Raw genomic sequence first — 25,756 nt, 5'->3', positions numbered from 1 at the left:
TTAGCTTTGCTAATTGTTGGTACTTTAAGCAGTAAGATGATTAGAGATGAAAAAAGAACCAGGAATTTGGGGAGAAAGTTAAAGATTAAGATAATTTTAAGATCTATTGCAATGCAGTACAATCTTGCTAACGTCTTGCTGGAAAACTGGGAGATTATACGTGCCCGCGTTGCTGTATCAAGTTTACTTCTATCTTATCAGCTGGGCCATTGGCCTCTAATAAAGTTCTCATTTTCAAAAAAACTTTTAAAAAAGCATTCTTAATGTTCACTGAGAGGCCCTGCTCCACGGCTTACTTTTATCACACTATACTCTTCAACTCTATGAATCTTAGTTGCAGGGATCTGTAAGCTAGAGCAAAGTTTAGAGTAAGGAAACAGGCCCTCCAGAATAGAATCAACCAGATGTTTGGATTTTTTGTGTGAAATACATCCAGCATACTTAATTTTTGGTTATTAAACACACCTCTCCATTTTGCTGGATGCATGAACAATGCATACTAAAACTACAACTAATAACAATAGAAGGCATTAGAAATCTGGACTCCAGTGCTTCCCTCTCACTCATTTATCCCTGTTGGAACCCACTTGTCCCTCGCCTGGGAGAGAAAATAGGCAGTGCAGTGTGCCTGGAAGGTCCTCAAACCAATAGAGGAAGGAATTTAGTGTAGGAAATCTACTGAAAATATCATGATGTTAGCCCCCTTCCATTTAAATGAGGGACTGTTAGCCTGAATTTTAGTTCAGTGGCTCTCAACCTTTTCCCTATGACCTCCCTCCCATTACGCAGGGCAGAGTGGTATGTTGTAACCATGAGGTTGAGAACCTTTGCCCTAGCTGATATATCATACAGGGAGAATGTCTCTAGGTGCTCAGGACACCAAACCATGAAGGTTTGAAGTACCTCATATAGCCCTGTTCCTTGACTGCTACTTCAGGGCTGGCTCTGTGCTTGGTTTCATTGTGATCCGCCAGAGGTGCAGGCTGATACTTTGGGTATACAGATAGTGCAGTGATCGACACCATAAGTAACAGATCTGTTAGCTGAATTTAAGTTTATAGTTTACTTGGCTGCAAACTGAGACCTTAGATAACCAAAACTATGAATAAACAGAATTAGCTGCTTCCTCTTTCAATGTGTTGCCATCTTTAATATTAAGTTGAGATGAAGACTGAATAAAGTGAAGTTCTGTGGGCCCAATTCTGCTTTCCTTAATGTGTGCACAGCTCCCACCAAAATCAGTGGGGGTGTTGGTCACATGTAAATAAGGGAATTTAGCCCCATATATATCTGCACTGGCTTCCAGGGGATCCTTATGGAAAAGGTGCTGTAAGAAGTGATTTTGCTTACTCTTTCTCAGGAGTATGCCCTTGTGTTGCTAAAACTCTGTGAAGTGTTGCCCGTTAGAGCTGCCTGTGTAATCTTAACATCTGTTTGTTCTGTCAGACTGTCCTGCTGCCTTTTCAGATTTATTTTTGACTGAGAGGCTGAGGAAAAGGGAAGTCCCCCCCCAATCAATCTCAGTCTAGGACACTGAACAATTTACATAGCCATCCAGACAGATTGTCAATATAGCTGAATTCTTTCCTATATGATGAATCTAGGCCTAAATCTTTCTGCATGACCATAATTTGGAACAATTCGAGGAAGCAACAACTCTTTGCTGAGTGTATTCAGGTAATCATGTGGGTTAGTGCACTGGAGCTGCACAGAAGACGCTCCCTGCTGAGATGACATGTGACCCTCTAGCCAACAAATTCTTCTAAAGTTTAAAATGGCTGAGTAGCACATAACTGCTAAAGCCCTCAAACTACATAGGGGATGTCTGGTAGAGAAAAAGGACGAATCTGTTTTTGAAAGATCAGTAATAAATGATTGAGGAACAAGATATCCTGTGCCAGATTGATCTTTGTAGTTCACACCGGGGATATGAACTTGGCCCTGTATATACAGAATATGGGTCTGTGTTAATATGAAAGTGGTTTCTGCAATTCTTAAACTTCATTACAAATGAATTAGTGGGCTTCCTTGTTGCTGTATCCCCACTGGTACTTCTGTATGTTTCAGGGAGTCAAGCCAGCTAGCTTTGATAAAGTAGCAATTCCTGAAGTGAAGGAGATCATTGAGGGATGCATCCGACAAAACAAAGATGAAAGGTAAGCTCTCCTTCTATGGGTCCCAGACAGTTGTATTTCAGCACAGAATAAGGCACTGGAATAGTCCTATAAGGCTTCAGATACTATGTATTGGAAACTTTCCAGATAGTGTTGTACATATACTTCTGATAAAATGTTGAAGTCTTGAGAGCGGTCATGACTGACATGATGCTGAGTGTGATTTGGACTATTTTATACTGATCACATTGAGTTAGCTGATTTGATTATTCACAACTGTGTTCAAACCCAGTCACTCTTTGTAGTAGAGAACATTGATGCTCTATCTCACTGTGCCTGTACAGTTTGACATCACCATTTGTACTCAGCAGGGATGTATTGTTTGGAATATAATCTGCACCAGTGCTTCCCAAATAGCACTAAAGTTGAAGGCCTGAATTTAGGGCATAAGACCATAATTAAACCTAGGTAAAAGTAAGTGTGAAGTGGAGCATTATTCCTTTCATCAAATACCCATCTCCCTTCCACTTAGTCGCTGAGGCCTGGTGTCACTGACATCTGCCAGTTGTGGGAAGGAAGATAGGTGAAGCTCTCTCCAGCATTGGTAATGTTACTACTTGTGCTGAGAGGGATGATGGAGATCGTTGGTCACTGATTCGTTGCCAGGGCTGTCAGAAATAAATACAGATCTCAAATGGAATGAGACAGTTGGGTAACCAGTGCGGAGATGACTGGTCGAGGGTTTGGAGACCATCTTGAATAGAATACGGACTAGTTTATTTAAATGGTAGTGTCCACTGTGCCCAATATGTGGAGTAACAGATGCATTATGGTACTTTAACCTTCAAAAAGCCATACAGTTTCAAGAGTTTTTATGACATGCTGTCCATTATTTTAAGTAAGTAACATGATGTTGTGCTGCTAGGATTAGGTATTTGTAGTTGAGATGCAAGTGAATTTTAAGCCACTGACTGTTGCATGCTTTTGCATCATCTTGGGGTTAATCTTTGATTGCATCTTAAAAAGTTTCAAAAATTGGCACTGGAAAAGCAAAATTGAAACAGTGATTTAATCCCCCATCCCACAAAACAAACAGAGGAGTTAATGGGAGTAGTATGAAAAGCTGAGAGTAAGCTTTTTGGGATCGCCATTCAAGGAAGATGATGTTCCTTACTGATTTTGTCAAAACCTAATTATTGTGTATCTTCTCTCCTTTTCCACTTCTCTACCCTGGTATGTGTAGATATGCTATCAAGGACCTTTTGAACCATGCTTTCTTCCAAGAAGAGACTGGTGTGCGGGTAGAACTAGCAGAGGAAGATGATGGAGAGAAGATTGCCATCAAGCTCTGGTTACGAATTGAGGATATCAAAAAGCTTAAGGGCAAATACAAGGACAATGAGGCAATAGAGTTTTCCTTTGACTTGGAGAGAGATGTCCCAGAGGATGTAGCACAAGAAATGGTAAGGGCTCTTGTGCCCTTTTGGGGCATTTGTAAGTGTTTTTAGATCAACTGACACACTTTCTTCTGAGGTTAGGGTGTAACCTGCCATCCTTTTATTGCCCTAGCTGATGTAAGGGGGTGAGGGATTGGTTGTGTTTGGAGCTAACCTTCAGAGGAGACTGGGAAGTTGAAGATTATACAGCAGAGCTGTACTTGTATTGCTGTGGCAAGATGTGATATTACCATTGCTTGGTAATATGACTTCTGTGAACATCCATGTGTCTTGCTTTAGGTGGAGTCAGGGTATGTCTGTGAAGGGGATCACAAGACAATGGCCAAAGCAATCAAGGACAGAGTGTCTCTGATCAAGCGAAAGCGAGAGCAGCGTCAGTTGGTGCGAGAAGAGCAGGAAAAAAGAAAGCAGGAAGAAATCAGTCAGAAGCAGCAGTTGGAGCAGCAGCTACAAACAAATGCTACCCAGGCAGGGGCAAAGCACCCTCCATCTGCCACTGGCATCACTGCCATCCCCACTACTTCAGCATCAGTGTCCACACAAGTAGAGCCTGAAGAGCCAGAGGCTGATCAGCACCAACAGCTGCAATATCAACAGCCCGGCATATCTGTTCTGTGTAAGTATATTGCCTCAGGCCATTCAGGATGTACTCCCACTTCCTTTAATTTTACTTTCCTTCCTTCTGGGGAGTCTTACTGATTTCCCTTTCAAGTGAAAAATCAGGTTACATGATGCTGATAATTCTGCCCACAGTGGGGTATCCAAAGTAATGAGTTGTTGCTTCATTTCTTGCTCTCATATCTGGAACTCTCTCTAGTAGTATATGACTGTAAGAGGAAGAGAAAATAGTGAGAAGCTAGTTGATCTCCCATCCATATATGCACTACTAAAATGAGAGAAACATAAGTTACCATTTGCCCTATATAGGCACCTGGATATTAAGATTTTATTTTGGATATACTCAGACTTGAAAGATACACCTATGTGTGCAAGGCAATGAAGCTGTTCATCCTCTTTGAAAATAATAATAATACTAAAGAACCCCTAGTTACCAGAGAGGACCTGATAACATTTTCAAAAGAGCCGGTGAGGTCCAGAGCAAGGCAGAATTGAAGCAAATTTCTTACTTCCACATTTAGTTGGGAATAACTTTTTGATAACTCTGTCTAGGTAAAGGAGCTGTTGAAATGATTGTCAGTGGCTTTCCACGCTCGTCTCCTGATACTACGGATCAATTTAGTTCAGAGTTGGAGATGGAGCTCTGAGACAGAATACTCAGGGTTATATCCATATATAGGCTTGCTATAGTGGAGGAAGAGAATCTTTGTTTTGGATCAGTTTTCCTCTTAATAATTAATAAAATATTTTAAAACTGCCAGTGTACTGTAGATGACACAACGAAAGTAAACCCTGCCCTGAAGACCTTAGTTCAATATAGGACATGTTGCGGAGCCTGGAGGAGGTGGGAAGACATCCTGTAATCAGGGCAGGTTGTGTGACTGACATTATTTGCATGCAGTTACTAAAGTTTTTAGGGCCAAGATTTTCAGAAGGGTGCCTAAAGTTAGACTTCCAAATTCATACTTAAACACCTGAATAAATGGCCTGACTTTGACAGTGCAAAGTACTTGTAAGCTCTGACTTCACTTAGGAACTGCTGGGAGCTTAGCACTTCGGAAAATCAAGCAACATATATTTCAGAGCCTAACTTTAGGCACCCATTTTTGAAAGTCTGGACTTTTAATATTCAAGCAAGACTAAAACTTGTGAGTCCACAGTACTGTTTTTGAAACTAAAGTCTTGTGGTCTTTATCTGCAGCTGATGGGGCTGTTGACAGCGGGCAGGGATCATCTGTTCATACTGAATCATGTGTGAGTAGCCAGCAAACTGTGTCCTATGGTTCCCAGCATGAACAGACTATTTCAACAGCTACAATCCAGGGGTACACAGCTTCAGTTGGCCAAGCGCAGTCTCAACAACATGGAGGATATCAGCTACCCACAGTGGTAAGCACAAACCTCAAAAGGCACACAGAACACTATGGATTATTTCATTCTGTTTGTCTGTTTTTGTTGCAAACTTTCCTCTTGCCTTTCAATCTGCAGTGTATATATTTAAGCTTGGAAGGATAAGATTTTTGTTGGTAAATGTTGATTTACCATACACGCAAATGATGAAAAAATATTTCCATAGATGATCAAAATTGACAGATAGGCAAACAAAGAAAAATGCTGCTTGAGAACTTGAGCCTGATTTAGGGATACTTACTTTGTACGTTTTGGCATGAGATATTGGCAGTTTCTGTTATAATAGTTATAAAGCTTAACTTTTTGAATCTCACATCTGTCTGCCATAATTTTCCACAACTCTGAAATTTAAATTGATAAAATTAATATTGAAAAGTGCTTAAGCCTATAGTTTTGCACAACTGACAATTTAAATCTATAATAAAAATGCTTAAAATATACATTGCTATTATGTCAAAATTTATATAAAAAAAATACAACTTGAATTCTGCCAAACCTGTGCATATTGTATGCAAATGCAGAATCTATCTGGGAGGTGAAACACTTCAGGCTGTATGCAGACCTTCTCAAATGCAGCACTTCACTTAGGATGAACAGGAATTAATCTGGGGTGTCCCGTCCCGTGTGTCGTGTCTCTCCCCCCACCCCCCTCCCAGCATGCATTTAGAGTGAAATGGGTGGATCAGTATCAGTCTTGACTGATGCAAACCTAAGCTGAGGGTATTATCTCACATTTAAGTCTATGCTTAGTCTCACTCAGGATAGCTGTGCTTCTGCTACACTTAACAGTAAGTGTGGAAGTTCCAAGCACCAAGAGTTCTTGAAAGGACAGACAGAGGTATTGGAATAACTTAATGAGAGCTGCTCTATAAATATGAACTTGCTACATGTATATTCTGTAAGGCTTTGATTACAGGTGTCACAGGTAAGAATTTTGAACCATTATAGAATGCTGCATGTAAGCACTCCAGATTGGAGAGATCCACATTTGTGTGTTCCCATTTTATTTATAGCTTGTGTTGAGTTGCTTGTCAGTTGCCATGCATATTCCTTTCCCTGGAAAGTCTGCAAAGGCCACAAATACCTTTTCCACTATTCATCTGTTACCCTTTATTTGGCACCCCTTTTTTCCCCCCTTGATACATTTTCAATGCTGACTTTGTAGGAGCTCTTAAAAAAAAAATCCTGCCTCTCACCGCTGTAGTATTTATATTTCCATTCAGCTGTCATTGCTGGCTCCTTCATTTGCAAACTCAGAGGCAAATAATGGTACCATATCTGGAGAATACAAAACCATTTTCTGTTGAGTCTTGGGAATCCTCAGGTTTCCGTTTTGGCATCTATAGCAGGGAATTTTATTGCAGTTGTTAGTGGTGTCAGCCTTTCTCTTTGAAGAAACTTACCAATTGCATTGATGAATAAATGGCCTCTCCATCCTTTTCAAAGGCACTTAACCTGAAGGTTTGTGGCGCTGTTGATTGTTAATCAAATTAAGCTTCTAAGCTGTCTAAAGTAGTCCTTTGCTTGCTCTCTTACTTTTCCATATTTCAATCCAAGGATGTGGCTATGATGAGAAAACATTCCAGTCTTGACATGCCTGGCTTCCAGATTGAATGGCTAGAGTAACAGTAGGGAACCCACTAACAATTCTTCTGAGCAGTCCAGATACTAATCTGAAAAATCTTGCTAAAATCAGTGGTAGGCCACCAGAAAACCACCAATCTGGATTTTTCTGGATTTTTTTACATTCTGAGTTCAATTGTCTTTGAAGGCAAAGGGGCAGTTCATTGTGAGACATTTCAATGACTAGAGGAACAAATCTTGAAATTATGGGCTGGTTGCTATACTAACACTTCCATCTTTCCACTTCTTTCTTTTTTACAAGTATTTAATTGGGTCAGATTTTGACCTAATGGCTTCTGGGTTGTGTCAAAATCACAAAATCTTGGCTCTTTATTTAACAAAGCCATCTTCTAGAAAATGCAATAAATCTAATATTAAAGAAGCAATTTTTTTCCAAATATTAAACTCTAACTTTTTGCTCCACAATTCATGTTGTGGATGATGCTTAATTTCTTAGGATAGATTTAGGACTTGATTCAGTCAAGTTATTACCATATCAGTCCAGTTATATGTATAGGAAGCTAAACTCCTTCATAGAAAATGAAATAGGTTTTGTGCAAGCAGAAAGACTGGAGAGACAAGTATCACTGACTCTGACGTACACGCCTTCCCCCAGTCCAACCTAGTGTGGACATCTGAAGGCTGTGAATTAAGCACCGAGGGTCTTTCATGTATAGAGTTGCTTGGTACTGGAAATACTGTTTCAAAGCTTCCTGAAATGAGTGTACAGTGAGAAAATATCTCCTATCTGTCAGCCCTGCTCTTCGTGTGCACATACAAATTGCTTTTGGTAGGAGCATTAATGGAACACTCTTCACTGTTGAATAATCCAAGGCAAGCAAGTCCTCAGAGGTGCACACTTCCTGTTCCCTGTGTGCTGGCCTTCATTAAACTCCCTCATATCTCTTTGCATACATAGCAATCAGCATTAGTCTTAACATGTATGTGTGACTTTTTGTGTTAGCTCATTACAGTTGTCCAACTTTTCGTTTTTAAAGCATTCATGTCTTAATTTTGTTTTCCTCCTTAGCCTCAACGTGGTCGTAGCATGTCAGTTTGTGTCCCCCATCTTTCTGCTGTTCCCTCTCTGCCCTGCATCCCTCCCAGTATTCCTTCTACCCCACCACCAGCATTGTGTGCACCTCTTTCTCCTTCCTACCTTCGGACTGCCCCTGAGGAAACCTTTGCAGAAAAGCTTTCTAAAGTACTGGAGAATGTCCTGCCCATGCACTCTGCCTCTCCACGCAAGCACCGACGCTCCAGCCTGCCTTCCCTCTTTGTCACTCCTGTATGTGTTACTGTACGCCTCCTGGCACACAAAGATAAGTTACCATTAAATACATCCTGGTTTGGTTTAATAAAAGTAAAGAGGAGCAGATTTTTTTTTTAAATCCTATGCCCTATGCAACTAGAGTGCTGATCCCTTCTCTTTGGGAAGCACCATGCTTATCGCATGGGTGGGTGAAATTCTGTGGCCTGCTTTGTGCAGGTGGTCAGACTAGATGATCATAATCGTCCCTTCTGACCTAAATATCTATGAATCTATGTAACAACTAATAAGAAATGTTGGCACCAAGTTCAATTAAAGCTTTAGGGAAAGGACTAAATGTATCACAGAAGATAAAGAGAGAAGCTGCAATCTAGTCTGTCCCATAAGGTTAGTGCACCTGCTTCTGCTTTTAGGCAGTCAGTGACATTCTTTCAGGTCCTGGATAAAATTGTTAATGTCAAATATGACCAGGTATTAAAACTTATTAGTAGCAGCTGGTTTGCTCCAGAGGATTGTTTTAGTGGGGACAGTGACCTTTTAGATTTATAATGTTAAAACAAATCAGTAGGAGTAGCAAACAGTTCAGCATCCTTCTGTTTGATTCTGGAGGGAAGTTACAATTAAGTTTCCATTGATTCCTATATAAATATTGTGTTTTGAGGTGGAAAGACTGCTTCTGTTAGAGCAGATGTTAGATACTAAGAGCATGAATGGAAGGCTCTTTCTAGAGTAATTGATTCTGTTTGAAGTTAGAAGTGTGTTTGGCTTCAATTTATTCTTTAATTTGAGGAAATATTTCCTTTTAAGGGGAACTTTGGGAATACGGAATCAATTTCCAGAACACAGGAATAGAGTATAAAGGACATGTCCTTATACGCTGTATTGTGCACTATGGGAGTTTGCTGCTGCTTTTCCAGAGGGGAAATTAAGTGATCTGTTTGATTCTTTGAGCTCACTATAATCAATCACAATGTCATGGAGAAATCAGTTGCTGATAGCTCTTGTAGAATCCTCCTAAAAGAGGGGCAATATTGCATCATGGCTCAATACGCTGGGGCAAAGTGAGATGAAAGCATCTCACTGAACATTTGGAAATAGATGCTCTTGATTGTTACCCTGCTGTTGAATTATCCTTGAACCAGATCTTCCTAACTGACTTGAACTTCTAGCCAATTGGAAGCAGTTCTTGGCAATTTCTTTGACTTCAATAGCCTGTAGTAGTTGTCAGTGATTGCACGGTTGCTGCTGTTCTCCCAAGAGGAATTAAATTAAATATGTAAGTACTGTTGGTGTAGAAAGTATGAGGTGCTAATGAAAATAAGTAGTGTCATATATAGTGAAATTGCATCACTGTTACAAATTACAGTACAACCTTTCCTCACCCTTCATTTTGACCCTTGGGGAAAAAAGCCAGGATGAGCCTAACCTAACACTTAAATCAGAAAGTGTGTAACTTGCTTTTGAGAACGTCACTGCTGGTTTAGTACAGGTCTATTCAGATTGGAGATACAGGAGTAGTCTAGTCAATTCTAATGAGTGTTAATGGCTTGCCTATTGAGTACCACAAATAGGAAGGGCAGTTGAAAAAAACTGAGTCCAAAGATGATGTAACATAATGAGTGACTCTTAACAGATGGCTTAATCTTGCAACCTTAGGAGGGTCATTCCATTGCCTTTTAGCATGTAGCAAGTACTGAATGGTTTCTGAGAGGGTAACAAAAATATATCTTCATGGGAGATAATCTGAGTTAAGTAACCAAAAACTGAAGATCTCTTCTCCTCCCTTTCTTGCCTTTTTTGTGGACCTTGTAAACACAAAATCAAGAGATTGTTGCCTCACTGCTAGCTAATTCAGAATTTGTTCTTTAGGTATAACTTGCACACAGATCAGTAACTCAAAGGCTTAACTTAAAGCAGTTGCAGGTACCGTGAAAGTAAGTCTGTTTCATTGTCAGCAGCAAATTCTCTCTTTCGTGAATGAGAAGAAGGGGGTTGTTATGGAAAAGCAGCTTCTAACAAAAGCAAATACTTCTATATGCTGTCATAAGCCCTGGATGGGATGATTTAGTTGGGGATTGGTCCTGCTTTGAGCAGGGGGTTGGACTAGATGACGACCTCCTGAGGTCCCTTCCAACCCTGATATTCTATGATTCATGTTCACCATGGATGTATTTAATGGATATTTTCTTTTTTGTAATTTCCAAAGCATTGTATGTGTTGTTGATCATGAACTTGGAGTAGTCACTCTATAAGGTTACTACACAGCTGCCTAGTGAGCTGTGCATGTTCATGTCCTTTCATTTCTAAATGTATGAATTACTTGTCTTGTTCATATCAATACAGCCTCAGTCTCTGGTGCATCCGTGTGGGGGAACACCAACGTTCCCAGATTCACAGATATTTTTCCCAACCATTCATGAACGGTCAGTGTCTTTCTCGCCACCACCTATCTGCCCGCCGAAGGTCACCATTTCTCAGCGGCGCAAGAGTACCTCCTTCTTGGAAGCCCAAACATGCCACTTCCAGCCCTTGCTGAAAACTGGCCAGAGTTTATTTCCACCTGGTGGTAGCCCCACAAATTGGACACCAGAGGCAGTCGTTATGCTGGGCACTACAGCTCATAGGGTCACTGGAGAGCCCCTACATGTTCAAGTCAGTTCAGCACCTCCTGAGGATGCTCACTATAGAATGCCTCAAGAAGCAGTTTACTTAGTGGGCATGCGCTACCAGCCACAGTTGCCAGAGCATTACGATACAGTAGCATATAATTCCTATGGGACTGAAGAGTACTTGAAACAGGTGCCTGAACAGAAGCAAGTGGTAGGTGGCCCTCTTCAGAACTCTGTTTATGACTACCAATCTGGGCAGACCTTCCTGCCAAGACATGTACAGAGCTTGAGGCTGGATTCTGGAATCAGCCCACTTTCACCATTGTCCAGTGTTTCATCTCCATTAAGTGCAGATTCCACACAGATGAAGTTTCACCAGGTATTTGTTCCTCATTCTGCACCTGCTGTGCTTACTCACAGTGGTGATGGCAGAACAAGCTGTGTTTTTGAGTTCCATGTACACACAGCAAATTCGGCTTCAGGAGAAGGGGGTATCTTACCTCAACGTATTTACAGAACCTGCCGGGGGTCGATGGATTTTAATCAGGAGGAGTCCACTCAGGCAACAGGGTTGCATGGTCGCCTCCAGCCTGTGACAGAGGAACAGTATAACTACCTTGTTCCTGAGCTAACAGTGCCCAGAACAGGATCTATCAGACACAGCTGGCCAGAGGGAAGTCCAGAATACTCAAGTGATTCATCACAGCTGACTTCCTCTGACACTGGTGATTTCCAGTCTCCTCCCCCGACAGGAGGGTCATCTACAGCTTTTGGTTCAGATGTCTCGTTACCCATTGTCCCGTTGCCTCAGAAGGTATTTCAAGAATCACAGCTCTTCATCTGTTTCCAACAGGGAGCCTCAGCTCAGCAGGCCTTGTCTACCTCGCTTTCATTAGGACCACCTACACTCTACCCTCAGGTTACAGGAGCAACCATTCCAGAATTTCTCTGCTGTTTAAGTCCTCCTTTACACAATTAAGAGCCAGGTTTCCCTTCTTTCTTTCTCCTCCCTTCCCCACTCAAAGTTGTTCTAGATCTTGGAATTTAGAGGATATGTTCCCGCTATATCAGTAATATACTAGGATCTCAGTATCTTAAAAGGTCTCACCTAAACAAGTGAGACATCAACAGCTAATCATACCTTCAGCCCAGGCAAAATCTTGGTAGTTGGGGCCTTCTGATGTTTGTGGCAAATAGTCAGTACTCCTTATCATTATTTCCTAGCTGATGTTCAGCTCAGAGATGCAGGGGGCTGAAATGCAGGGTTGGCTTTTCATCCTGAAGAGGTTATGAATTGGGTACAGTAAGGTATGACTAATTCTGTGGGAAGAAATATTGTGACCAAAGAATTGTGCGTTCTTGGGTCATGCAGTCAGTGTCTTCAATTGAAGAATTTAATACTGTTTAACAATATACTATTCATACAATGTAGGATAGAAAAACTAAAATGCCAATTGATCTGTCCACTGTCCAGAAGCAGGTGAAACTCTTACTAGATTTCAAAGGGATTTCAGGGGATGAGGTGTGTCTGTAAATATACACAGATCTGGGAATGTATTTATTGAAGGAGCACTCTGAAGATTACTTAGGAAAGTTTATTTTCCAAGTTAACTATTTTGATAAATTAAAATGTAAACAAAAGCCAATTGCACAAATTGTCTGAGCTTGATATTCATATGGTATCACTTCCACATAATGGCAGAACTTGGGACTATTAAAAATAAAACAAACTTAAATGTTGTTGAAATTTACATATTTTATTGGTACATGTAGTACTTTCACTTGCAATAGCCAGGAGAGGAGAGGACCTAGCTAGAAGAAGACTTCTCTTCTCCCTCACTCTCCTCATTTCAGCAGTGAAGTTCGGACTTTCTTCACTGTTGCAGTTGCATGTGGAGCTAGCCCATTTTTTGGAGTGGAGGAGATGTTGTTTAGGAAGAAAAGGAGCTTTGTTATTCTGCAGTATATAGATGTAGAAAGGTCAGGAACCAGGGATTCAGTCTGAATGCTTTCCTCATGGGGTAGTGGAGACTGCTTTTCTTCCCACCCACTCAACACAAGTAGAGGATTGTGGTGATAGCTGTTTCAGAATGCAGCTTCTAAGCACTAATCTGTTGACAGTTGTTGCACTCAAAGGGAGCATAGTGAACCTTCACTGTAAGCAGAGTGAAGTGGAGTGAAAGTCTAGTGAAGTGCTTTGAAACAATGTGGGATTATAGTACCCTATAAATATTGTTACATAGGAAACCACTTACTGAAGTTTGTTGTATGTTAAAGACTAAACAAATGGCTGGGAAGGTAGCCCAAAATAAGGAAGATAATCCATACATGAGATATTTTATTAAGAGCTCTTGACTAATGTGTTAAAATAGTGCATGATTTAGGACTTAGTGTGTCCTCATATTGAAGAGGTATTATCTTGGTATGTACCATTTAAATTGTAACATAGGCAAAGCCTTCAAGAAACTATTAAGAGTAAAAGAAAAAGCTTCCCTGGATGGTGGTATGCTTTCCAAGGTTTTTTCTTAAATCACAGGAATGCTTTCCAAAAGTATTAATGGAAACAATATACTGCAGGTTTGTACACTGTCTAAGGGAAATCTTGTGGCTTTAATAATTTGAAGGAATAATATTTCATACAGTACTTTATGCAACTTTCTAAATGCACTAGACACTTTCTACTTTTTAGCCTTCCCACTGAAGAGTGACAAACTAAGAAAGAGAGCTGGGTGACTGTTGCTTTCTGGGCTGTACTAAGGTGTATAGTTACTGTATGTCCCAGTTTCTGATACAGAAAGATATTTAGTCAAGTGGGAACAAAACTGCTGAGGGGCTAGTTACCATATCTTTTCTTCAGTCTCTTCCACATTCACTTGTAATGTCATTCATCCATTCTTTTATTTGCTTATTTATTCAAAGATGTCTTTTTGTATTAGCTAGGACTCTGTGGACTGGAACCCTCTGTCTCTCCGACAGCTGATCCAACTGATAGGCTCTGAACATTTATTAGTGTTGAGAATCTGGAAATGATTTGGTTTGGATTTTTGACATGTCTTTCAAAGTGAGCCCAGGACACACACACACAGGCTTGATTTAATACTGGTCTAGAACTCTGTATCTTTCTTCAGCTGATGCTCAAGGATACAGATTTCATATCCTTTTTTCATTGTCTTTCTTTTACCCCTGGCCACCTAAGTGTGCTCACAGTATGTAAATGTAAAGTTTAATGCCTTCTGTTCCCGGCTATTGTACCAGGACAGCTTGACGCAGATCCTAAAGAAACACTGTGGAAGGATGAAACTGATAGACTGACTTGCCTAATGTGGAGGGCTGTTTTAGTTTTCACAGGTTGTTTTTTTTTTTGTATTAGTTTTTCTGGAAAGCTTAACAAAATAGAGCTAATCACTTCCCCATAATGCTCTGCTCTGTTGAATATCTCCATATTAAACTTAAGCCATAGTATTGTTTAGGATTCACTAGAAATTTGTTCCAATTAGACCATCCTAGTCAGAAATTATAGATGCTTGTTGCAGAAATGCCCAGTATGATTCTACCTGTTTCCATTTTTTCCCCTGTAGACACAGGTGCAAGGCCAGTCGGCCTCAAGTAGTATATCGGTGGGAGTACCATCCCAGCCTACACAGCCAAGTCAGCAGGTAAGAATAACTGTTCCTAAAGGCGGGACTGATGTGTAGTAAGTTTAACTTGCAGCTTGCAAATACAGACTAACACGGCTGCTACTCTGAAACTTGACTTCTTTGGACAGGTTTAATGCGAAGCAGCTATGCTTAGTGTAACTGTAGGATAATGTGAAATCACAGTCATACTAGCTGTTTAATATACAGTAACTCCTCACTTAAAGTTGTCTCGGTTAACGTTGTTTCGTTATGTTGCTGATCAATTAGGGAACATGCTCATTGAAGGTTGCGTAGTGCTCCCTTATGACCTTGTTTGGCAGCCGCCTGTTTTGTCCACTGCTTGCAGGAAGAGCAGTCCGTAGCAGCTAGCTGGTGGGAGCTTGGAACCAGAGTGGACCGGCAGCCCCCCATCAGATCCCCTAAGTTCCCTGTGCGGCAGCTGCCCAGCAGACTATCAATTGCTGGCAATTCAGCTGTCCCTCCCCGCACTGCCATGTGGTGCTCCTGCCCTCTGCCTTGCAGCTGCTCCCGGGAGCCTCCTGCTTGCTATGCGGGGGGAAGAAAAAGGGGGGCTAATGTCAGGGTGTCCCCCTGCTTACCCCTTCTCCATATAGAGCAGGGTGGGGACACGACAGGGCTCAGGATGGAGAGAGCTTGCTGGCTGCAGCTGCTGTCTCAACTTCCTGATGTACTTAAAAAGGCAATGTACTTAGAGTGGTGTTAGTGTACTTAAAGGGGCAATGTGCATCTCTCTCTCCCCCCCACACACACACACAGGGTGTGTCTTTCTGTTTCTGTCTGTCTGCCATGCTGTCTCCCCTCCCTTCATTTGTGCTGCCTTGTAGAGTGTGAGGCTACATTAACAACAATGTGTTAACCCTTGAGGGCTCAGCCGAATGCAAGTTCCTCATTTAGCAGTAAGGCATTCCCTGGGAAATATCCCACCCTCTTCCACCCTCTAACTTCACCAACTCTACCAAGCTTCACAATCACCATTGCTGTGTACGGTATTAAATTGCTTGTTTAAAACTTTGTGTTTATGTATATATAATATAGTTTTTTGTCTCATGAAAAAAATTTCCCTGGAACCTAACTCCTTCCCCCCCCAATTTACATTAATTCTTATGGGGAAATAGGATTTGCTTAACATCGTTTCTCTTAAAGTCGCATTTTTCAGGAACATAACTACAGTGTTAAGCGAGGAGTTACTGTACTTGTTCCCACATCTGTGTTTCTGATAGGTACACAACAGGGGTTCCACTCAGAAAAACTGTACATCTTCTCTTGACATCTTTGACATCTGCCTATTCTAGGTAGCCCTGTCTGATCGTCTGGCTTTCATGATATGAAATATTTTCTATGCTGAATAATATTCTGTTTGTTTTTACATTTACACTGATTCTATTAACAGGATGTGTTAGCTTCCATTGTAACTAGTGAAATATTAGGGCTCAGTGTTGGTGCCAGAGCTATTTTAATACTGCTGAATAACAGCTATCGTATATGGTTATCTCCTGTATTTAATGAGAGAGTGAAAACCTAGGAAAAATCTACACAAATGCATCTAAATCTGAGGAATGTTTTTATCTGAAGAGAAATAATCTCTTGCCGTCTTTCCTCCTTGCAACAGAGTGCACAGCAGCTGGCTCCTTCCCAGCAGACAGGACAGTACCAGCTGCAGCAGTCATCAGTTTCCAGTGGATCTACCCCATCACAACCAGTTTCTCAGACTCCATTGATCATGCCGATGCCTCAGGTACCAGCTGGGACTCAAGCAGTTAAAGTTGGTCTTTTGCAAAGTTAGGAGATTTCTCTTCTCTTCCTTTGTTGGCTGCCTCTTTTATTGGTCTGCCTTCTTTCCTAATGGTTCAGAAAATACTGCTGGAGGTGACACGATTATCATACTATGTTTTAAAAAAATTGTGCCTGGAAACTTTCTTTGGAATATGTGGCAGAAGCTCAGTGGTTCAGTTGAGAAGTGACAGCACTTAAGGAGGCCTTTCTTACATAGAGATCTTTGTCACATTGTCTAAAATGTGACAAGACACAACTTCTGCAAAGATTAAAATAATGTCACTTGCACTTTGAGGAGTTTCATGTGGCATTGTTGACACTTTATGTAGGAGAAACCTTCTCCGTCCAAATTACATTTGTGTTCATAATCAAAAATTTGTTCTCCAGTTAATGAGCCATGTACACTGCCTCTTCTGAACTGTCCTCCTCTTTTCTACCAGCCTTCTTCCTTCACTCCTTGGCCAAAATGCTTCTGTTACTGAATGGTTTTATTTCAGATTGACTCACGTTTTTTGATACCATGAATGTGAGCTTTGATAAATTGAAAGGGTTTTTGTTGCTTGTATGTTTGAACTTCTTTTCCAGTTGATTGCTGGCTTCAGTTGACATGACCTTTGCCATTCTCTGTATGCTGACAGTGGCAAGGGAGAGAGGATTGATTGTAGAATTAGAATGAGAGAGGACCAGAGTCCGTTTACATACATGTTGATGCTGCAGCAGTGTTCAGACCTTGCTGTTCCACCCCAACACAACGTATGTGTTGCAAAAGGTGGTTTAGAGATCCTCAGGAACGAATTGCAAAATGAGAACCCTTTGGAACAGCAATCCACTCTCCAGCCTCTCTACCAACTACTTTCCCCACTCCACTCTTAAAGGGTGTGATAACTTAAATAATTCTTTTTTCTTTGACTCATACATTAAAAATCTGCTTTCTGCAACCCTGCTTCCTAAAAAGTCTATATCTATTTTCTTTGCATCCCCAGCTTCCTGTTTCCCAAGCAGTGCCGATCATCCAAGGCGAACCTCAGTTACCTGTTGCAGCACCTTCTCTCCCTCAACCATCAGTTGCCCCAACCATCCCCATTGGCTCTCATTTTCTCCCTATGGGACAGTCCTTGTCAACCTCCCTGCTCCCCCAATTCTCAGTCTCTCAGCTCCCCATAGCGGCACCTCATGCGTCAGTGGCTCAGCCAGGCTTCCAGTCTCTGCCTGTCTCTATGGCAGCTGGAATTAACCAGCCATTACTCACTCTGGCCACATCTGCTGCAGCAGCTGCTATCCCTGTAGGATCAACCATTGTCCCTAGCCAGCTTCCAGCTGTTCTACAGTCTGCGGCCCAGCTGCCCAGCCAGGTTCTCCCACAGCTCCTGCAGCCAGCTGTTCAGTCCATGGGATTACCAGCCAGCCTTGGACAAGCTGCTGAAACTGCACTTCCGGCTGGAGATGCTTTGTATCAGGTATTGTTGCAAGCCAGCAAGAGGTCTTCTCATCTTCTGTTCCTCTGGGGCACTAGACCTGATCTGCGTGCTGCAGATACTTGCCAATACCCAAATTTGGCAGGAGAGAGAACAAGCCACATTTTGTCCTTTTTTTTAAAAAAATGAACAGATGAGTTCTCTCATTGCACTTGTATGCAAGAGGGCATAGTTTCATGAAATTTTATTTTGTTTTTGGACACCTAACTATGGATTTATTGGCAATGGAATTTCTCTAAAAGAGCTAGTATTTTTTTCTGCTATATGTGACAACTATGAATTTGAAAATTGATAATATTTTATTACCCCTGCCAAAGACATCAAAATGCTGGTCTGTGTCCTGGAAAGACACTGTGTGGGGTGTCTGGCAATGCCAGTCTTTTGGCACAACTCATTGGGGGAAAATTGATATCTTAACAATAAACCAAACTGTGAGCCCTGGACATGAGTGAAGTATCAGATGCAAACATGGAATGTTGAGATGATGGACAGGAGCTAATCAGTGTCTGATTATTTAGAAGTTAAACATTTACTGCAGTCAGAGTATAAAAGGGACAAACTGCGTAGTGATGGGAATATAGGTCCAACATATAATGTTTACCACTATTGTAATGTAATATATATTACATTGAAATGTGCTGTTCAACAGCAGATAATAGCAAGTACTATTTACTTGAGGTGTGTAGAAATGTTTGGCACTCAGGCCAGCCCACCTCCTGAGATTGGAAAGGGGAGAGAGATTGTCAGAACACTATTAGTTAAGAGAGATTACAAGCAGCAGTTGCGTATCCTGTCTGAGTAGTGGCCATTCAGCCTGCAAGCTCTTCAGATTTTCCACTTCATGATTTCACAGATAACTATGGGGGAGTTGGAAGGTGAGGATTCATTTACCCACTAGGGACTTTGAAACTCTTCTCTTTTGTGAGAGCCCTGAGAGAGAATTTGCTGTTTATACTATATGATTGTTCTGGAGGTGAACTTGTTTACCTGGGTAGTCTGCTCTGTTCCTCTTGGAAAAATTATTTTTAGAGGTGCTTGAACATTCTGGAAGGATTTCAGGTTGGAACATGCCCCTGCAGCTTGACTTGCTATGTTTTCTTTTTTCAGCCTTTCTTGCTGATTTCCTAACTTCCCCTGAAATGCACTAACTCGGATTCCTCATTTCTGTCACAGGGCTTCCCACCTCGGCTGCCGCCGCAATACCCAGGAGACTCAAATGTTGCTCCCTCCTCTGCTGTGGCCTCTGTTTGCATACCTTCTGCAGTACTGTCCCCTCCCTTACCCACTGATGCATTGGCTCAGCCAGGCTATCTTGCTGCAATGGTGCAGCCTTATGTGGAACAGAGCATTTTAGCTCCTCTGGGCGGTCTAGGAGGACAGGTTCAAGTGCCACAGCCTGCAGTGAGTTTAGCACAGCAGGTCTCATCTGCATCTTCACAGCAGGGAGCTTTAGAGGTAAATGTAATCTCTGGAAATTCTGTGTAAATTATAAATTTCAGGGCATGAATTACATTGCACTGTTTGTGGGGGAAATTAACCCCTTCTGTGATGGTATTCAGTTAGACATAATGAACTAATGTCTCAAATGACTTTTTCTTACAGCAGAATGTCATGCCAATGTGGGGACCTTGTTGCCATTGGCTGTTCTGTTGGGAAGTGAGTGTGCCCCCAGAGGCAAAAACCTGTTAACACTTCACTTCTTCTTGCTAGTACTCTAGATCCTTTTTTGTCTTCTGAGAGACACTCTGCCATTGGTAGCCCTTGAGAATCTCTCTTACACATGTTCCCTGCAGCCTTGCTGTTGTTGGGGGGAGAGATTTGAATTGTCTGTGTGCTGCGTTGGCTTCCCTGTTGCACATTCTGCTAGTAAGACGCTGGCTGCATGGCAAGCTGTAGTATCACAATGTAGCAGGTGGGATGGCTGACCTCACCAGGCGCTCTGTATGAAACTTGCACTAGAGCCCTCTCCCTTGGGTGTCAGATTTGAGCTGACTAGACCCTGGTTGTTATAAATTATTCTGGAGAAATGGTGCTTTCTAGCTTCAAAGTTTGATTGGGGAAAAAATATTAAAAGGTTGATTGTGGTGAGAAATGAAGAAATAACTCATTGGCATGCTTGAAGAAGGTTTGTTTTCTCTTCTAGGGTACTCAGGGGGTCTCACAGGCTGCTCCTTCAGAAACTGTACCACCAGCACAGCAACATCCTGCACTGACTACCCCATTGGTCTCCTCACTAGACAGGTAACCAGTGGGTTTTGCCAAGTTGAACTTGTTGGTTGAGAGGAGTTTCTTCCATTGGTGGCTCTCTGGTATCTGTTCTTTACTAGGGATATTTTCTACATAAACTGAGGAAATAACTTCCATTTTTTTTCCTAGAAGATTTCTCTTGAACTCCTACAAACCTCTTCTTTTTAATCAGGGCCTGGAGAAGGCACACAGATTGTGTGCAATGACCTGCTGTTACTATGCCTCAGTGGGTCACAACTGAGAACACCAGATTCATGACAAACTGCTGAGAATTAGGGCAAACACCCCCCCCCCCCAAACTGCTGGTTATTCTTCCATAAGATATACCAAACCATCAACAAATATAAATTTGTCTCACTACATTGGCTAATGAGAAGTCAGAAATGCAGTCTCCTTAGGCATCCCAGGCTTTGTTCCAACACCCAGACACTAGACTTAATGATGAGTGGTTATTTAAAACCAATTTCGTCAACCAAAGGGTTCTTCTTATTCCAAAGGACCAGCCACATACCCAGGTCAATATATAACTCAGATCTTACCAAATAATCACACTGTTGCCAATCTTTTAGTATCTAATAATTGCAAAGTTCTTGGATCAGGCTTGAAGCAGTGATGGCATAAAACTGCTGGCTTAAGTCAAGTCTCTGGTTCCTTCCAAAAGATTGGAAGGTCCTCAATCTCTTGGTTAGAAAGCTCCCATTAGTATAAGTCCATAGTCCAGAGAGGGAAAGAGGCCAAATGGAGATGTTTCTGGGGCCTTTTATACTTTCTGCCATATGATGGGTTTGCTGTCAGTACAGTCAGTGGGAAAAGTACAGGCACAAGATGGAGTCCAGTATCACGTGAGCTGGTCACATGCCCTTGCATGTTTCGATGAGTCATAGCAGGGGCCATTACCCATATTTTGCTTGGAAAGTTCACAGGAAAGTCTATCAGGTGGGGATAAGCTTCTTCCATGGCCCATTGGGTTCGTTGATGGACCATCAACTTGAATAGTCCATGCACAGTTTGCTGGCTAGACTGGATGTAAACTACCTTGTGGGAAGAAAAGGAGTACTTGTGGCACCTTAGAGACTAAAAAATTTATTTGAGCATAAGCTTTCGTGAGCTACAGCTCACTTCATCGGATGCATTCAGTGGAAAATACAGTGGGGAGATTTATAAACACAGAGCATGAAACAATGGGTGTTACCATACACACTGTAATGAGAGTGATCAGGTAAGGTGAGCTATTACCAGCAGGGGAGTGGGGGAGGGGGACCTTTTGTAGGGATGATCAAGGTGGGCCATTTCCAGCAGTTGACAAGAACGTGTGAGGAACAGTGTGTGTGGGGTGGGGGTGGGGATAAACATGGGGAAATAGTTTTACCTTGTGTAATGACCCATCCACTCCCAGTCTTTATTCAAGCCTAAGTTAATTGTATTCAGTTTGCAAATTAATTCCAATTCAGCAGTCTCTCTTTGAAGTCTGTTTTTGAAGTTTTTTTGTTGAAGAATTGGCACTTTTAGGTCTGTAATCGAGTGACCAAAGAGACTGAAGTGTTCTCTGACTGGTTTTTGAATGTTCTAATTCTTGACATCTGATTTGTGTCCATTTATTCTTTTACGTCGAGACTGTCCAGTTTGGCCAATGGACATGGCAGAGGGGCATTGCTGGCACATGATGGCATATATCACATTGGTAGATGCGCAGGTGAACGAGCCTCTGATGGTGTGGCTGATGTGATTAGGCCCTATGATGGTGTCCCCTGAATAGATATGTGGACACAGCTGGCAAAGGGCTTTGTTGCAAGGATAGGTTCCTGGGTTACTGGTTGCTGGTGAATATTTGCTTCAGGTTGGGGGGCTGTCTGTAAGCAAGGACTGGCCTTCTCCCAAGATCTGTGAGAGTGATGGGTCGTCCTTCAGGGTAGGTTGTAGATCCTTGATGATGCGTTGGAGAGGTTTTAGTTGGGGGCTGAAGGTGATGGCTAGTAGCATTCTGTTATTTTCTTTGTTGGGCCTGTCCTGTAGTAGGTAACTTCTGGGTACTCTTCTGGCTCTGTCAATCTGTTTCTTCACTTCAGCAGGTGGGTATTGTAGTTGTAAGAATGCTTGATAGAGATCTTGTAGGTGTTTGTCTCTGTCTGAGGGGTTGGAGCAAATGTGGTTGTATCGTAGAGCTTTGCTATAGACAATGGATCATGTGGTGTGGTCTGGATGAAAGCTGGAGGCATGTAGGTAGGCATAGTGGTCAGTGGGTTTCTGGTATAGGGTGGTGGTTGTGTGACCATCACTTACTAGCACTGTAGTGTCCAGGAAGTGGATCTCTTGTGTGGACTGGTCCAGGCTGAGGTTGATGGTGGGAAGGAAATAGTTGAAATCCTGGTGGAATTCCTCAAGGGCTTCTTTTCCATGGATCCAGATGATGAAGATGTCATCAATGTAGCGCAAGTAGAGTAGGGGCATTAGGGGATGAGAGCTGAGGAAGCATTGTTCTAGGTCAGCCAGAAAAATGTTGGCATACTGTGGGGCCATGCGGGTTGATTTGAAGGTATACATTGTCCCCAGATGTGAAATAGTTGTTATGGGTGTGGACAAAGTCACAAAATTCAGCCACCAGGTTTGCCGTGACATTATTGGGGATACTGTTCCTGACGGCTTGTAGTCCATCTTTGTGTGGAATGTTGGTGTAGAGGGCTTCTACATCCATAGTGGCCAGGATGGTGTTTTCAGGAAGATCACCGATGGATTGTAGTTTCCTCAGGAAGTCAGTGGTGTCTCAAAGATAGCTGGGAGTGCTGGTAGCATAGGGCCTGAGGAGTGAGTCTACATAGCCAGACAATCCTGTTGTCAGGGTGCCAATGCCTGAGATGATGGGGCGTCCAGGATTCCCAGGTTTATGGTATACAGTCAATATTCATAACTTCAGAAATGAAAATATGTGCATACTAATAGGATAATCATATTCAGCAAATCATAACTTTTCCATTGACACCTCACATAACATACTTTGTACAAGATTTGTTGCAATTGTATAACAGTGGTAGCAACAATGATATACATGGTCATATCTTAATCAGATAACATCACACCAGATATGCCAATCTATTGTAATTACACATCAAGCAAGGGGATTACTCATTCCTGTGATACTCATACTTACTCAGGGGTTGAGCCTTGTAGAGCTTGATGCTTCATCCAGAAGATATATTTAAATGGATTACTTCACAAAAATATTTTATGGATCCCTTCCTTTTATGGTTACATATTTATTATTCAAGCAACCATTTGTGATTAAAGGATTATCCTCCTCAGACCCTGTCCTCACAAGAATAACCAATGTTGCTCTTGAGAGGCCACCCTCTCTTGGGTTAAGAGGGGAATTCAGTCATCACACACTTAAGAAGTTCAAATATTTGTGAAAATTATTAAAACTTAAAATTAATTATTTTGGTTTTTAGTGCACATTCTGATGTTGCTTCAGGGATGAGTGATGGGAATGAGAATGTGCCAGGATCTAGTGGGAGACATGAAGGGAGGACCACCAAACGCCATTATCGGAAGTCTGTACGCAGCCGCTCTCGGCACGAGAAGACTGCTAGACCAAAACTGAGAATTCTTAATGTGAGTTATGGCTTACTTCAATGACTGTAGTAGTGGGTAATGTCTTTCTTGAGCTTTTCAGGATGGTGGGTAGGGAAGTTCTGTAAGAGGGGTATCCTTTGTTTCCTTTGTATCCTAAATTCTGATAACAGCCTCCCATGTGAAGTGGCTAGGCTTCACCCCCATCTTTTTTCTTGGTGCTGGACACTATATAGGGGTGTACAAAATATTCTTCCTGCTTTGGAGGTCAATAGTGTTCCAAAGATGAGCTATTAGATATTCTACAGAGCATTAAGCACAGCAGAACATGGTCATTCAGGGAGCACTGATGCCAGTAGTTGCTACAGAATATTTGCTTTGCCATTTGCCTTGCCCTCAGACTGTGTTGACTGGGCTGGAGTTCATTTAAGAAACCTCACCCTACCTTCACTATTACCATTAATGACTTTCCTGAAATGTTGGGGCAGACTTTTTGTACTGTTTCTTGACATAAGCAGGAAAGGTTTACACTGTCAGAGTTCTAGAGAAAGATGGTCTATGTTGAGCAAGAGGGCTTGAAGGGTGATGCAGTTGGGAATCCCTTAGAGGATCATTTGCCCTTCAGTGCATCTGATCTCTGTTTGAGAATGGAAAGTGAATGGCTCATGGAGGAGTACAGTACAGTTGGCCCTGTTGGAGATCTCTTGTTGCTTTTGTGCACCTGGCCTTCCCGGGCTTTAGGAACAAGAGATGTCTGCACACTTGTGCTCAGTAGTTGTTTGTGATGTTCCATTGTGTTCCGCAGTTCAGGCTGGAAAGCATATTTCTTTTCTTTCAGGTTTCGAACAAGGGTGATCGTGTGGTTGAATGCCAACTAGAGACACACAATCGGAAAATGGTTACTTTCAAATTTGACTTGGACGGTGACAACCCGGAGGAAATAGCATCAATTATGGTGAGCTACATCTTCAGTGCAGATGGAGAATTGACCGTGATCTTGTTAACTGTATTAGTTGTACAAATCACCTTAGATTAGAGTTCATCTAACCTGCCTTCTGGAATTACTACTATTCTTATGGCTTCCCTGTGCACTACAGTCTGTCTCCTCTTCCAGTCACGTTACTAATATTAGAAGCAAAATCTTTCCGTAATTACTGAGTGGTAAAGAACAGTGTCCAAAGCCAACATGTTTGGTCCAGTATTTGCACAACTAGTTCATCTGAGGATTTGGGTCAGCTTCTATCTTCAAACTTCAGTGTCTTCAAGTAAAACAGTTTTAACTTTCTACTCTAGGATTTTAAAAATCTCTTACTGCTTCTTGTGAGCTGAACTAATAAACACTAAACTCCATTTCTGGAAATACAATATAAAACAAACTCTTCCAAGTGCAGTTCCGTTCGTGTCACTGGGGAACTTAATTTTCTTCTTCAAGTAATGTCCCTATGGGAGCTCCAGTGTAGGTGTATCTGAGCCCCTGTGCCTCTATTCGAAGATTTTAGGTTGTAGTGTCCATTCTGCCCGCATATGTGCTTTTCTTCCCTCATGATCTGCCCAGAAGCTATCTTGTGCGGGCAAACTGCCCACAGTTCCTTCTTGACTGCCTTTGGCCTCAAATGGAGCAAGCAGGTGTCTGATCATTCTCTGCATCATTAGCGTAAGTAGTAGTTTTAGTCCTGTTGTTTCCCTTAATGGTTAGTTTTCCGGGATTTAAAAAAAAAAGGGGGAAAACCCCTTCTGTGTCATGTTTCCTGCCCTTTCTGGGGAACCCTCTGCCCGCACCCTCCCAGAGGGCATTTAGTAGTTTAGGCTTTCTAACCTCTCCTTTTAATTAAAAAAACAAAAAAACTCTTCTGCTCTCTTTGCTTTTGAAGGGTGATATCACTGTGTAAAGTGTCTGGGAGAATCGTATATCCACAAAAGTGCACCCTCTGCCAGCA

General features: G+C 41.9%; 2 protein-coding genes across 4 annotated transcripts in view; both read left to right on the top strand.

Annotated features, from left to right (window-relative positions):
• Positions 1-25,756, top strand: part of LOC311523963 (serine/threonine-protein kinase WNK1-like) — a 171,532-nt gene that overhangs the window by 92,995 nt on the left and 52,781 nt on the right. For all 3 annotated transcript variants that reach the window (XM_084634576.1, XM_084634575.1, XM_084634577.1), the window contains exons 5-15: positions 2,068-2,156; positions 3,358-3,577; positions 3,851-4,187; positions 5,391-5,578; positions 14,680-14,757; positions 16,370-16,495; positions 17,517-17,990; positions 19,182-19,463; positions 20,152-20,249; positions 23,699-23,861; positions 24,658-24,774. In XM_084634576.1, coding sequence (XP_084490702.1) covers positions 2,068-2,156; positions 3,358-3,577; positions 3,851-4,187; positions 5,391-5,578; positions 14,680-14,757; positions 16,370-16,495; positions 17,517-17,990; positions 19,182-19,463; positions 20,152-20,249; positions 23,699-23,861; positions 24,658-24,774 — 2,172 coding nt within the window. The remainder of the gene's footprint in view (positions 1-2,067; positions 2,157-3,357; positions 3,578-3,850; positions 4,188-5,390; positions 5,579-14,679; positions 14,758-16,369; positions 16,496-17,516; positions 17,991-19,181; positions 19,464-20,151; positions 20,250-23,698; positions 23,862-24,657; positions 24,775-25,756) is intronic.
• Positions 8,271-12,418, top strand: LOC311514372 (uncharacterized protein; the record flags this gene model as incomplete). The annotated part of the gene is made up of 2 exons (XM_084616928.1): positions 8,271-8,510; positions 10,836-12,418. 2 exons carry the CDS (start codon positions 8,271-8,273, stop codon positions 12,078-12,080), a joined length of 1,485 nt encoding a protein of 494 aa, XP_084473054.1. The 3' UTR covers positions 12,081-12,418.

This window comes from Lepidochelys olivacea (genome assembly GCF_965140295.1).
Source record: "Lepidochelys olivacea isolate rLepOli2 genome assembly, chromosome: 1".
Lineage (NCBI taxonomy): Eukaryota > Metazoa > Chordata > Testudines > Cheloniidae > Lepidochelys > Lepidochelys olivacea.
Note: the sequence above shows the minus strand (reverse complement) of the source record. Positions and strands in the feature narration are given on the sequence as shown.